Source organism: Erinaceus europaeus, chromosome 14 (genome assembly GCF_950295315.1).
Source record: "Erinaceus europaeus chromosome 14, mEriEur2.1, whole genome shotgun sequence".
Classification (NCBI taxonomy): Eukaryota; Metazoa; Chordata; class Mammalia; order Eulipotyphla; family Erinaceidae; genus Erinaceus; species Erinaceus europaeus.
In genome coordinates, this window is record NC_080175.1 from 55,090,411 (window position 1) to 55,103,033 (window position 12,623).

The following is a 12,623-nucleotide window of genomic DNA, read 5'->3' on the forward strand; positions in this document are numbered from 1 at the left end:
GATTGGAAGAATAAATATCATCAAAATGAATATTCTCCCCAGAGCCATATACAAATTTTATGCAATACCCATCAAAGTTCCACCAGGCTTCTTTAAGAGAATAGAACAAACACTACAATCATTTATCTGGAACCTGAAAACACCTAGAATTGCCAAAACCATCTTAAGGAAAAGAAACAGAAATGGAGGCATCACACTCCCAGTCCTTAAACTATATTATAAAGCCATCATCATCAAAACAGCATGGTACTGGAACAAAAATAGGCACACAGACCAGTGGAACGGAATTGAAAGCCCAGAAGTAAATCCCAACACCTACGGGCATCTAATCTTTGATAAGGGGGCCCAAAGTATTAAATGGAAAAAGGAGGCTCTCTTCAATAAATGGTGCTGGGAAAACTGGGTTGAAACATGCAGAAGAATGAAATTGAACCACTTTATCTCACCAGAAACAAAAATCAACTCCAAATGGATCAAAGACCTAGATGTCAGACCAGAAACAATCAAATACTTAGAGGAAAACATTGGTAAAACACTTTCCCACATACACCTCAAGGACATCTTTGATGAATCAAACCCAATTGCAAGGAAGACCAAAGCAGAAACAAACCAATGGGACTACATCAAATTGAAAAGCTTCTGCACATCCAAAGAAACTATTAAACAAACAGAGAGACCCCTCACAGAATGGGAGAAGATCTTCACATGCCAGACATCAGACAAGAAACTAATCACCAAAATATATAAAGAGCTCAGCAAACTTAGCCGCAAAAAAGCAAATGACCCCATCCAAAAATGGGCAGAGGAAATGAACAAAACATTCACCACAGAGGAGATCCAAAAGGCTAACAAACATATGAAAAACTGCTCTAGGTCACTGATTGTCAGAGAAATGCAAATTAAGACAACACTAAGATACCACCTCACTCCTGTAAGAATGGCATACATCAAAAAGGACAGCAGCAACAAATGCTGGAGAGGATGTGGGCACAGAGGAACCCTTTTACATTGCTGGTGGGGATGTAAATTGGTACAGCCTCTGTGGAGAGCAGTCTGGAAAACTCTCAGAAGGCTAGACATGGACCTTCCATATGACCCAATAATTCCTCTCCTGGGGTTATACCCCAAGGACTCCATAACACCCAACCAAAAAGAGGTGTGTACTCCTATGTTCATAGCAGCACAATTCATAATAGCTAAAACCTGGAAGCAACCCAGGTGCCCAACACCAGATGAGTGGCTGAGAAAGCTGTGGTATATATACACAATGGAATACTATGCAGCTATCAAGAACAATGAACCCACCTTCTCTGACCCATCTTGGACAGAGCTAGAAGGAATTATGTTAAGTGAACTAAGTCAGAAAGATAAAGATGAGTATGGGATGATCCCACTCATCAACAGAAGCTGACTTAGAAGATCTGAAAGGGAAACTAAAAGCAGGACCTGATCAAATTGTAAGTAGGGCACCAAAGTAAAAACCCAGTGGTGAGGGGTAGGCATGTAGCTTCCTGGGCCAGTGGGGGGTGGGAGTGGGCGGGAGGGATGGGTCACAGTCCTTTGGTGGTGGGAATGGTGTTTATGTACACTCCTAGCAAAATGTAGACATATAAATCAGTAGTTAATTAATATGAGAGGGGGAAATCAATTGTATGTCTCAAAGTTTCTCAAAAGACAAACTGAATCTTTTTAATATATAGGCTACGTATTTGATATGCGGACTCTCTCAAAAGCCTAGACCAAGTAGATTAGAAGCTTCCAATAGCACAGCTATATACAAGATACTGGGTACTGTACAGCAAACCATAACAGAGGGACTTTTCAAAGTTAACCCAATTAACAAATAATGTGATAATAATATTAACTATTGATTGTCTTTTTGAACCCTAAGACAGCAGGAACCTCACATCTTCACTATAGAGCCCCTACTTCCCCCAGTCCTGGCACCCTTGGATAGGGCCCACTTTCCCGTATGCATCTCCCAATCCAAACCAAATAATATTGCACCCGCCGATCACAACCTAACCAAAGCAACAATTGCCATCTCAACATGCTTCACCTCAGACTGTATCCAGAGACTTCACGTGTGGAATGACAACCCTTCAGCTTCATTACTCGGGTAAGACCTTTCCTTTAATAGTACACTCTAATTTCATCTCAGGTAGTTCACTTTCTAACAAAGTCCCATAACCTAGATATACACCAGTTTCTGTGAGAGAGAGCTTATGTGCACACGTATCCATAAACTACTGCAAAATATATACCTGAAAGCAGAAGTACACTAGAGTTTGCAGTGAGTACCTCCCTAACACTTCCTCTCCACTATTCCAAGCTTGGGATCCATGATTGCTCAACAAATTGTTTGGCTTCATATGTTAACTCTCTTTTCAATCACCAGGTTCCAGATGCCACCAGGATGCTGGCTAGGCTTCCCTGGATTGAAGACCCCACCATGTGTCCTGGAGCGCAGCTTCCCCAGAGACACACCTTACTAGGGAAAGAGAGAGGCAGACTGGGGGTATGGACCGACCAGTCAACGCCCATGTTCAGCGGGGAAGCAATTACAGAAACCAGACCTTCTACCTTCTGCAACCCTCAACGATCCTGGGTCCATGCTCCCAGAGGGCTAGAGAATGGGAAAGCTACCATGGGAGGGGGTGGGTTATGGGGATTGGGTGGTGGGAATTGTGTGGAGTTGTACCCCTCCTACCTTATGATTTTGTTCACTAATCCTTTCTTAAATAAAAAATTTAAAAATAAAAAAAAGAAAAAGACATATGTGTCTTTATACATATTTGTAGTGGGCACATTATACATATTTGTGTAGAATATATATCATACATACATGTATAAAGACATATATTCATCAACTTTGCCTAATTTGATTCCCAACAGAGGTGTTTTATGTATTATGTACAATTTGAAAGAAGTAAAACATTAATCTTTTCATTTCATTAACTTTATTAGTTGGCAAATTTTGAAACATCAGAGATATTAATAATCAATTCTTCAGTACTTGGTGAGGTAACTACTTGGTTACTTATTTAAAATAGTATGAAATTTTTAAAAAGCAATGCATTAATGCTGATTGGGTACTCTGACCACAGTAGTGTGATGATTAGCTTCTTGCCAAGAAAACTCTTCTTCCTCCTCATCTGTGCTGCTGTCACAAAAAGACTGAATTTCAGTATCTTTTTCAGAAGATCTGGAAATACATTAGAAGGTCAGTAAACATCTACAGAACCACCTTTTTTAATATTTATTTTATTTATTTATTCCCTTTTTTTGCCCTTGTTGTTTTATTGTTGTAGTTATTATTGTTGTCATTGTTGGATAGGACAGAGAGAAATGGAGAAAGGAGGGGAGGACAGAGAGGAGGAGAGAAAGATAGACACCTGCAGACCTGCTTCACCGCCTGTGAAGGGACTCCCCTGCAGGTGGGGAGCCGGGGTTCGAATCGGGATCCTTATGCTGGTCCTTGTGCTTTGCACCACCTGCACTTAACCCGCTGCGCTACAGCCTGACTCCCCAGAACCACCTTTTAACTCTTTATTTATCTTCTGATCAATACTACATGAGCTGAAGTCATTGGAGGCAGGCTGGCTGAGAAGGGTGCTGAAGTCATAATTTTCATTGTGCCCAATACACTAGGCCTCCTTTTAATAAGAGGCCTCCTTTTAATTCTCATCAATCTCCTTCTCCTAAGAAATAAAGCCACAGTGAAACCAAGGAGAGTAGAGTTACAGTCTTGGGCTGTGTCTTTCATTGCTGATTCAGAAGGCACATCAGAAACATGCAAAGCCTCAGGGCCATCATTAAGAACATCCATCATTACATGGGCTATTTAATAGAATCCCCATGAATAGACTGCCAGATAGATAACCTCTTTTGTATATAGTAATTTAGGACTGGGTGGATGACCAGTCAAGACATGCCAAAACCAAAATTAATGACAGCAATTAGCTAGCTATTCTGTGGTGATACATGCCAGTGAGTGTGGAAGCTATAGCATGCAGGTATTGGAAGTTTGGGAGTAGGGTGGAAATAAAGGAGTCTGAATAATTGCAGTGTTTTTGGTCCCAGATTTCTGGGTTTTCAACTCATAGGTGGCATTAAATAATGTTAACTCTTCATGTAATGTAAAGAATAGTTTTATTTTTTTTCTTTCTGAATTATCACCATTGTCCACACAGACATAACTGATAATTCTAAAAGTCTGGTCTCTGGGTAAATTCAGACTGTCCTAAGAAGAAAAAAAAAGTTAAGGTCAAGATGGCACCTTTTTCCTGGAATTTAAATTTTGTACAACTGTGCTTTACCTTATTACTATGCCCCCCCCACATCTTTTGTACTGAATGTCCTTTATTTTATAGGATGATGGTGAAATATGGGGTAACAGCAGACATCTCTCTATCATGGGGAAAAAAGAAATTATGCTTATGTGTCAATAGCTGTACTGTAAACCATTAACTCCCCAACAGAGTGAAGAAAAATTTTTTAAAAAATTTGTGGTAGGTTTAATTAGTTTATTTCTAGTGATACTTTTAGGGACAAAAGAGCAATTCCAAGTATTTTATTATTTTAAAAAATACAAATAGTCTGTATGAGAGGTGCAAAAATCTACAAAACAGAAATGAATAACTTTCCTCTTCAAAAACAGAAAACTAGTCTCTGGACGGAGGTAGGTGGGTGAGGGAGAATCATAGAACTGTGGTGGTGGTAGCAGTGGTGGTGGTGGGTTCTATGTGGAACTATTTCCCTGAAATCTTATGATCTTATGAGACATTATTAACTCACTTAATAAAAATATTTATTAAAAGGCTCCAAATACCTTATACTACAATGCTAGATTTCAAAAACAGTCAAAGGAATTTATAATTCAAGGGATGTTTAAGTGTTTTTTGACCTATTTTTTAAAAGAAACAGTGCATTCTTTCAAGAAATTCTGACATGTCGATACTAAGCTGACAAGATAGACTACTTTAAAAGCATTTTATTTCTTTACTTATTTTATTATTTTTAAAGCATAATCAATGTTCCCTACAAGATGATCACCCCTCCTCGGTGTTATTACTTTATGTGAGAAAAGAAATAAATGAACTCATTAAAAACTAGGGAAATAACATAAGAGTTCTGCAAAAAAATATTTTTCATTCTTGATGCCCAAGACTTTCAGCTTTAATCCTCCCACACCACCATAAGATAGACTTGAGCAGTACTCTGTCCTCTCTCTATATATCATTTTCTCTGTATTTCCCACTCATTAAGACATGTTAACTCTTTTTTTTAAGCCACCAGTTTCCAGATGCTAACATAATGCCAAATGGACTTCCCTGGGCAGATGACCCCTCCAATGTATCACAGAGCCCCACTCACCCAGAGCTCTGCCCTACTACGGAGAGAGAGAGACAGGCTGGGAGTATGGATCGACCTGCCAACACCCATGTTCATAGGGGAAGCAATTACAGAAGCCAGATCTTCCATCTTCTGCATCCCATAATGACCCTGGGTCCATACTCCCAGAGGGTTAAAGAATAGGAAAGCTATCAGGGGAGGGGATGGGATAAAGAGTTCTGGTAGTGGGAATTGTATGGAATTGTACCCCTCTTATTCTATGGTCTTGTCAGTGTTTCCATTTTATAAATAAAAATTAAAAAATAAAGCAAATAAAAAGGGAATCCACTACTTATTAACAATCCAAACTTCATTCTAAGAAAGTGACTTCTCCATATTACAGTAAGACCTTATATTAAAGAAAGTACTGAAATTTATTAGGCTAATCAATGCAAGAACAGAAGCTGTTTCTACACATAAAAAGTAATGATGATAGATTATTATATTCCAAATGTCTTTTTTTCTGACACATTGTACAACGGACAATTTTCTCACATTCAAGCAACAATTCTGTAAGTTTTTTTTACTAAATCATCATAACAGGTCAACAATAAACACACAAACATTTTACAAAGAATGGCTACATAAAGCTTGTGCATGAGGACAATGTTTCTTTAGGCAGTAAAAAATGAATGGTTGGATTCTGTCAACAATGTTATTCAATACTATCTTTATATATAAGCTGTAGGATTAACCTACCTGGTTCCTTCAACTTTATAGGTGACCCTTCCAAGTGAGAACATAGAACAGACTGGGCTAGAATGACTTAGATCCAGCAAATGGTTGTTGAAAGCTGCTAACTCCTCAGAGGCTGGGTTGTAAAGTTTTTCTGAAGGACCTGAAATAGTATATTTTGAGCATTGTCAACACATAAATTCAGGAAACCTATGAACAGTGCATGGTACTGAAAGCATATGCAGACAGGTTACCAGCAGTGCAGTACAAAGAGGTTTTTCTTTTTTTCTTTTCTTTTTTTTTTTTTCTTTTTTCCTCCAAGGTTATCTCTGGGGCTTGGTGCCTGCACTAAGAATCCGCTGTTCCTGGTGGTCATTTCTGATATTTTATTGGATAGGAAAGAAAGAAATTGACAGAGGAGAGGGAGCTACAGAGGGAGAGAGAAATATGGACACCTGCAGACCTACTTAGCCACTTGTGAAGTGACCCCCCTCCAATGTGGTTCATTGTACTTAGTACTGTGGACCTCTGTCAAGTCACCCAAAAATGTTTTGCTAATGTTTTCTGCTCTAAATCTTAAAGTGTGGTTGTAAAGGCCCTTTACTCATATTGACTCAAGAAAATATACTAATCTTATCTTTATTCAGCCTCACTAGGCAACAGTTGAAATGTGATGTTGTCTATGTGTAAAATGAATGGCAGGCTATTTGAAACAATATCAGCTAAAATCTCATTGCACAATTAACCTGTTCTAGTGTGATAAGAACCTTTTCAAAATTAACTCTTTTATTGAATAATGATCATTTTTCTTTCTTTTTATTTTGATAGGACAGAGAAAAATTGAGAGAGAGAAATGTCTGCACCATTGCTTCACCACTCGCAAAGTTTCCCCTGGGCTCTTGAACCTGAGTCCTGTGAACAGTTATGGGTAAGCTCTTACCAAGTGAACTACTACCTGGCCCCCAACTTTCTTTTAAACCTTTAAATTTATAATATATATATATATATATATATAATATAACATTATTCACTATACTAACCAACTGTGTAGCATATTTGATGTCCAGATGTATTCATCTTATAGATGGAGGTTTCTATCCTTGGACTAATAAGTCCCCCACCACACACTATTACTCTGGTTATTGTCAGTCATTGTCATTGTCATTGTGTTTTAGTTCAATTGTCATATTTGCTTATAAATCTGACTTTTGTGAAATTTCACATATAAGTGATATCATGCAGCATTTGTCTGTCTCTACAGAACCAATTTTACCCAACTGCTATTTAAAATAAGTATTTTAGTTTTAATTAAAGATACAGAGTGAGAGAAAGAGGGGGTGGAGGGTGGCACTTCAAGTTAAGCATACAAAGTGCAATGACCTGTACAAGGATCAGAGTTTGAGTCCCTGTCTCCCCAAGTTCAGGAAGAATGCCTCACAAGCAGTGAAGCAGGTCTCTCCTCTCTTAATTCCTTTCTGTCCTATCCAATAGATAGCATAATGTTTTGGCAAAGAGACTCATGCCTGAGACACCTAGGTCCCAGGTTCGATCCCCCACACCACCATAACCTAGAACTGATCAGTACTCTGGTACAAATAAATAATTTTTTTAAAAAGAAATTAAATGATCAACTTTAAAATTAGAATGCTGTATGAGTATTCATCTTGGCTACACATTAAACATTGCATTCTTCTTTCATTCTTCCCAGAAATAAAAGTTGTACCTCTCACACAGCAAAGGTGCTCTTTCTATTGATTGATTGATTGATTAATTGATTGATTTGGCTTCCTTTGTTTCTTTCTTTCAATGTTCTGTATTTCTATGAAGCTAACCTATGTATGACTCGGGCAAGTTGAGCAAGGTAAATAAGCAAAATGTATAAAAAATGCATCTTTTTTATTTATTATCTTTATTTATTAGATAGATACAGCCAGAAATTGAGAGGAATGGGAAATAGAGAGGGAGAGAGACACCTGCAGCAATACCTCAATACTTGTGAAGCTTTCCCCCTGAAGGTGAGGACCGGGGATTGAACCTGGGTCCTAGAACATTGTAAGATATGTACTTAACTAGGTGTACCACCAGACAGCTCCACAATGTTTATATATAATCTGTCACAAAAATTGAGTACAGAAACAAATTTCATATTAGGATTAGGATATGATTGTTGGAAAGGTCATCCTGACTTCTTTGCTTATAATAACATTATTTTGTCATTAATGAAATTACAAGAGCCACTTAACTCATACAGAGTTATGGTATGTTGACTTTTAAATTGTTTAGATAGAGGCAGAGAGATAGAATGAGGGAGCAAGCACAGTACAGAAGCTTCCTTCAATGCAGTGGAGGCCAGTTCAAAGCCAGGCTAGAACCTGGGTCAGGCACATGACAAAGCAGTGAATCATCCAAGTGGACTATTTCACCTGCCTTATCCATGATGACTTCTTTTTTTTTTTTTTAATATTTTTATTATTTATTTATTTATTCCCTTTTGTTGCCCTTGTTGTTTTATTGTTGTAGTTATTATTGTTGTTGTCGTTGTTGGATAGGACAGAGAGAAATGGAGAGAGGAGGGGAAGACAGAGAGGAGGAGAGAAAGATAGACACCTGCAGACCTGCTTCACCGCCCCTGAAGCGACTCCCCTGCAGGGGGGGAGCCGGGGTTCGAACCGGGATCCTTATGCCGGTCCTTGTGCTTTGCGCCACCTGCGCTTAACCCGCTGAGCTACAGCCTGACTCCCCCATGATGACTTCTAACACTAGTGAAATGCCATGTGTTATTCTTCTCTTTATTCATTCTTTAAAAAGTGGCAACAACCAAATTGCAGATGCTACCTTAACACCAACCTGACTTCCCAGGGCAGATGCCCTCACCAATGTGTCCTGGAACCCCACCTCTCCAGAGCCCTGCCCCATTAGGAACAGGCTGAGGATATGAATTGACCTGTCAATGCCCATGTCCAGTGGGATTACAGTTTCAGAAGCCAGAACCCCCCATCTTCTGCTCCCTATAAAGATCTTTGGTCCATAGTCTCAGAGAAGGATAAAGAATGGGAAAGTGTCCAATGGGGGACATGGGATATGGAATTCTTGTGGTGGGAACTGTATGGAATTTAACCTCTTTTGTCAATCATTATTAAATCACAAATAAAATAGAGAAAAAGAAAGTGGCAAAAAAGAAAACACTAAGCAGAACTTGGAATTGAATTGTGTATTATACTAAAGTGAAAGACTCTGGAGTGGGTAGGGCTGGAGGGTCCAGGTCCTGGAACAGGATGGCAGAGGACCTAGTGGGGGTTGTATTGTTATGTGGAAAATTGGGAAATGCTATGCATGAACAAACTATTGTATTCACTGTTGACTATAGAACATTAATCCCCCAATAAAAAATAAACATACCTCAGACCCAATGACCCAACTACAAGTATGCCACAGATCTTTTCTGATTTATGTGATTAATATTTACTTGAAGTCTTATTACCCCATTGAAAAAAAAAAGATTTAGAACATTTCAGGTTTCAAAGTGTCCTTAAAATGACTTATCCCCGTCACTTACCAGTTATAGCATATGGAATAATTCAGGAAGATAAAACTTCAGTTTCTAAAAGCAACCAAGGTAGCTTCACCTAACCTCATTTAAATTGGAGGCCTCTATATAATACTAATTTTAGCTAACTCACAACCCCTCAGTAGAATTTTTGGCCTAGTGCCTCCTTGTTAGAGATAAAGAAATCCAGAGTCCACAAAATATTGGCAGCTTGTTGAAAGTCACAGGACTCTAGAGTACAAGGACTGTAAATGAATTTATTCAGCTGGGGATCAGGCGGCAGTGCAGTGGGTTAAGCGCACAATGCACAAAGCTCAAGGACCGGCACAAGGATCCCGGTTCTAGCCCCCAGCTCCCTACCTGCAAGATATAAAGTTCTGAGAATTTCTGATAAAAATTCCACTTATGGTTCAGGGAGGAGGAAAGGCATTGATGCACAGTACTTAAATGCCAGAGACTCCAGGTTTGATCTGGCACTGCCATACAGTCAAACCAAGGGATAATGGTCTGTTCTCTAGCTCTCTTTCTCTCATAAAAATAAATGTATTTAAAGAAAAGAACATTTGAAAACACTCAACTAACTTAACGCACACATAATTGTTTTTGGTGCCATCTGAATTATAGCCAGGGCTCAGTACCTGTACAGTTGCACCATTCCTGACAGCCATTTATTTTATTTATTTATTTTTATTTTGACAGAGAGTAAGAGTGAAAGAGGGAGGGAGAGAATAGAGACACCTCTATCACTGTTTCACTACTCAGGAAACTTGTGCCCCAGCAGGAAGGGGGACATGATACTTGAACCTGGATCCTCATGAAACACCTGGCTGCCCACACACATATACAACCCAAAATTCTACTGGGAAATAAATTTTTATCTGAACCACAGGAAGACAAAAAGGACTGACAGTGGCCAGCTGGTGGCATACCTGGTTGAGCCCATATATTATCATGTGCAAGGATCCAGGTGTGAGGCCCTGCTTCCCACCTGCTGGGGGGGAAGCTTCACTAGGGAACAAGCAGGTCTGCAGATGTCTCTCTTTTCCTCTGCCTCTCTATCTTTCATTCTCCTCTCAATTTCTCTGTCCTTTAAAAAAATAATAGAAACGAAAAAAGAAAAAAAAATGGCTACCTTGAGTGATGGATTCAAAGTGCCCACACTGAACCCCAGAAATAACTCTGGTGGCAAAATAATAAAAAAAATTAAAAACAAAAACGAAAAAGGACCAATAAAACAGCTTAATAATTCAGAGAATAGAAACAAAGCAGATAGGGTATTTACCCAAATAGAGCTAAAACCAATAAAAATAACTTCTTAAAGACAAGCTCTAAGTGATACCTTAATGTTCAGGAAGGTGTGATAAATGGGACTTTCTATTAATTATAAATGGCACCCTTACCCATCCCCCCATGTCTGGGTTTTCTTGCCCTCCAACTGTCTCTTCACCCCTCTCCCTATGTCTCACTATCTGAATCCCTCCTCACCTCACCTTCTTCCTTTTAGATTCATTCTGTCCATAACCTTTCCCTCTTAAGTAGTCATAATATCAATTTTGTAGAAGACTTACATATTATTCAAGTGGCATTGTGGCATGGTGGGAAAATAAAATAATGTGGAGTCAGAACTACCTGGCTCTGTGCTTTGGGTTCCTTTTTGTTCACTCAAGAAGACTATGGGCAGTTCTGACACCACCAAGAGCCTCCATCACCATTGATACAGGAGACATGAAGAGCATGGCCTGCCCTATCCACCTCCCGGAGGAGCTATTAAGATCCAATAATGTCACATTACATCTAAAGCAATTAGCTTATAGGTGGTGTTTCAACTTATCCTGGATAGAGTGTAAAGGAATCACATTAAGTGAGATAATCCAGAAAGAGAAGGGTGAATATAGGATGATCTCACTCATAAACAATAGTTGAGAAATAAGAACAGAAAGAGAAACACAAAGCAGAACCTGGACTGGGTTTGGTGTATTACATTAAAGTAAAGGACTCTGTAAGGAAGTGGCCTTTTAGGTCCTGGTGCATGATGATGGAGGAGAACCTAGGCTGGAGGTGGGAGTGTTTTTCAGAAAACTGAGAACTTTTATACATATATAGACAACTGTATTTACTGTAAAGCATTAACCTCTCCAGTAACATTTTAAAAAAGGACTCAAGGAAATAAAAGGGAAACAGAAAGTGAAGCTTGGATGGCATAAAAGCTAAGGACTGTGGATTAGGAAGAAATGGAGGGGAAGGCATTAGCTGTCTAATATACAAAGGTGAAGATAAACTTGAGTTGCCTGTATCTCTGAGTCAACAATTTTCCTGCAAACAATTATTTCCCCAATAAAATGATAAAATTAAAAAAAGCAACGATTGCCACCTCAACATGCTTCACCTCAGGCTGTATCCAGAGACTTCACGTGTGGAATGACAACCCTTCAGCTTCATTACTCGGGTGAGACCTTTCCTTTTATAGTACACTCTAATTTCATCTCAGGTAGTTCACTTTCTAACAAAGTCCCATAACCTAGATATACACCAGTTTCTGTGAGAGAGAGCTTATGTGCACACGTATCCATAAACTACTGCAAAATATATACCTGAAAGCAGAAGTACACTAGAGTTTGCAGTGAGTACCTCCCTAACACTTCCTCTCCACTATTCCAAGCTTGGGATCCATGATTGCTCAACAAATTGTTTGGCTTCATATGTTAACTCTCTTTTCAATCACCAGGTTCCAGATGCCACCAGGATGCTGGCTAGGCTTCCCTGGAATGAAGACCCCACCAATATGTCCTGGAGCTCAGCTTCCCCAGAGACACACCCTACTAGGGAAAGAGAGAGGCAGACTGGGAGTGTGGACCGACCAGTCAACGCCCATGTTCAGCGGGGAAGCAATTACAGAAGCCAGACCTTCTACCTTCTGCAACCCTCAATGACCCTGGGTCCATGCTCCCAGAGGGCTAGAGAATGGGAAAGCTATCATGGGAGGGGGTGGGTTATGGGGATTGGGTGG

General features: G+C 39.4%; 1 protein-coding gene across 8 annotated transcripts in view; it reads right to left on the reverse strand.

Annotated features, from left to right (window-relative positions):
• Window positions 1-2,943: 2,943 nt before the first annotated feature.
• Window positions 2,944-12,623, reverse strand: part of ZBBX (zinc finger B-box domain containing) — a 151,705-nt gene continuing 142,025 nt past the window's right edge. For all 8 annotated transcript variants that reach the window (XM_060171903.1, XM_060171904.1, XM_060171901.1 and 5 more), the window contains 2 exons: window positions 6,094-6,232; window positions 2,944-3,205 (listed from right to left, as the gene is read on the reverse strand). In XM_060171903.1, coding sequence (XP_060027886.1) covers window positions 3,079-3,205; window positions 6,094-6,232 — 266 coding nt within the window. In that variant the 3' untranslated portion in view covers window positions 2,944-3,078. The remainder of the gene's footprint in view (window positions 3,206-6,093; window positions 6,233-12,623) is intronic.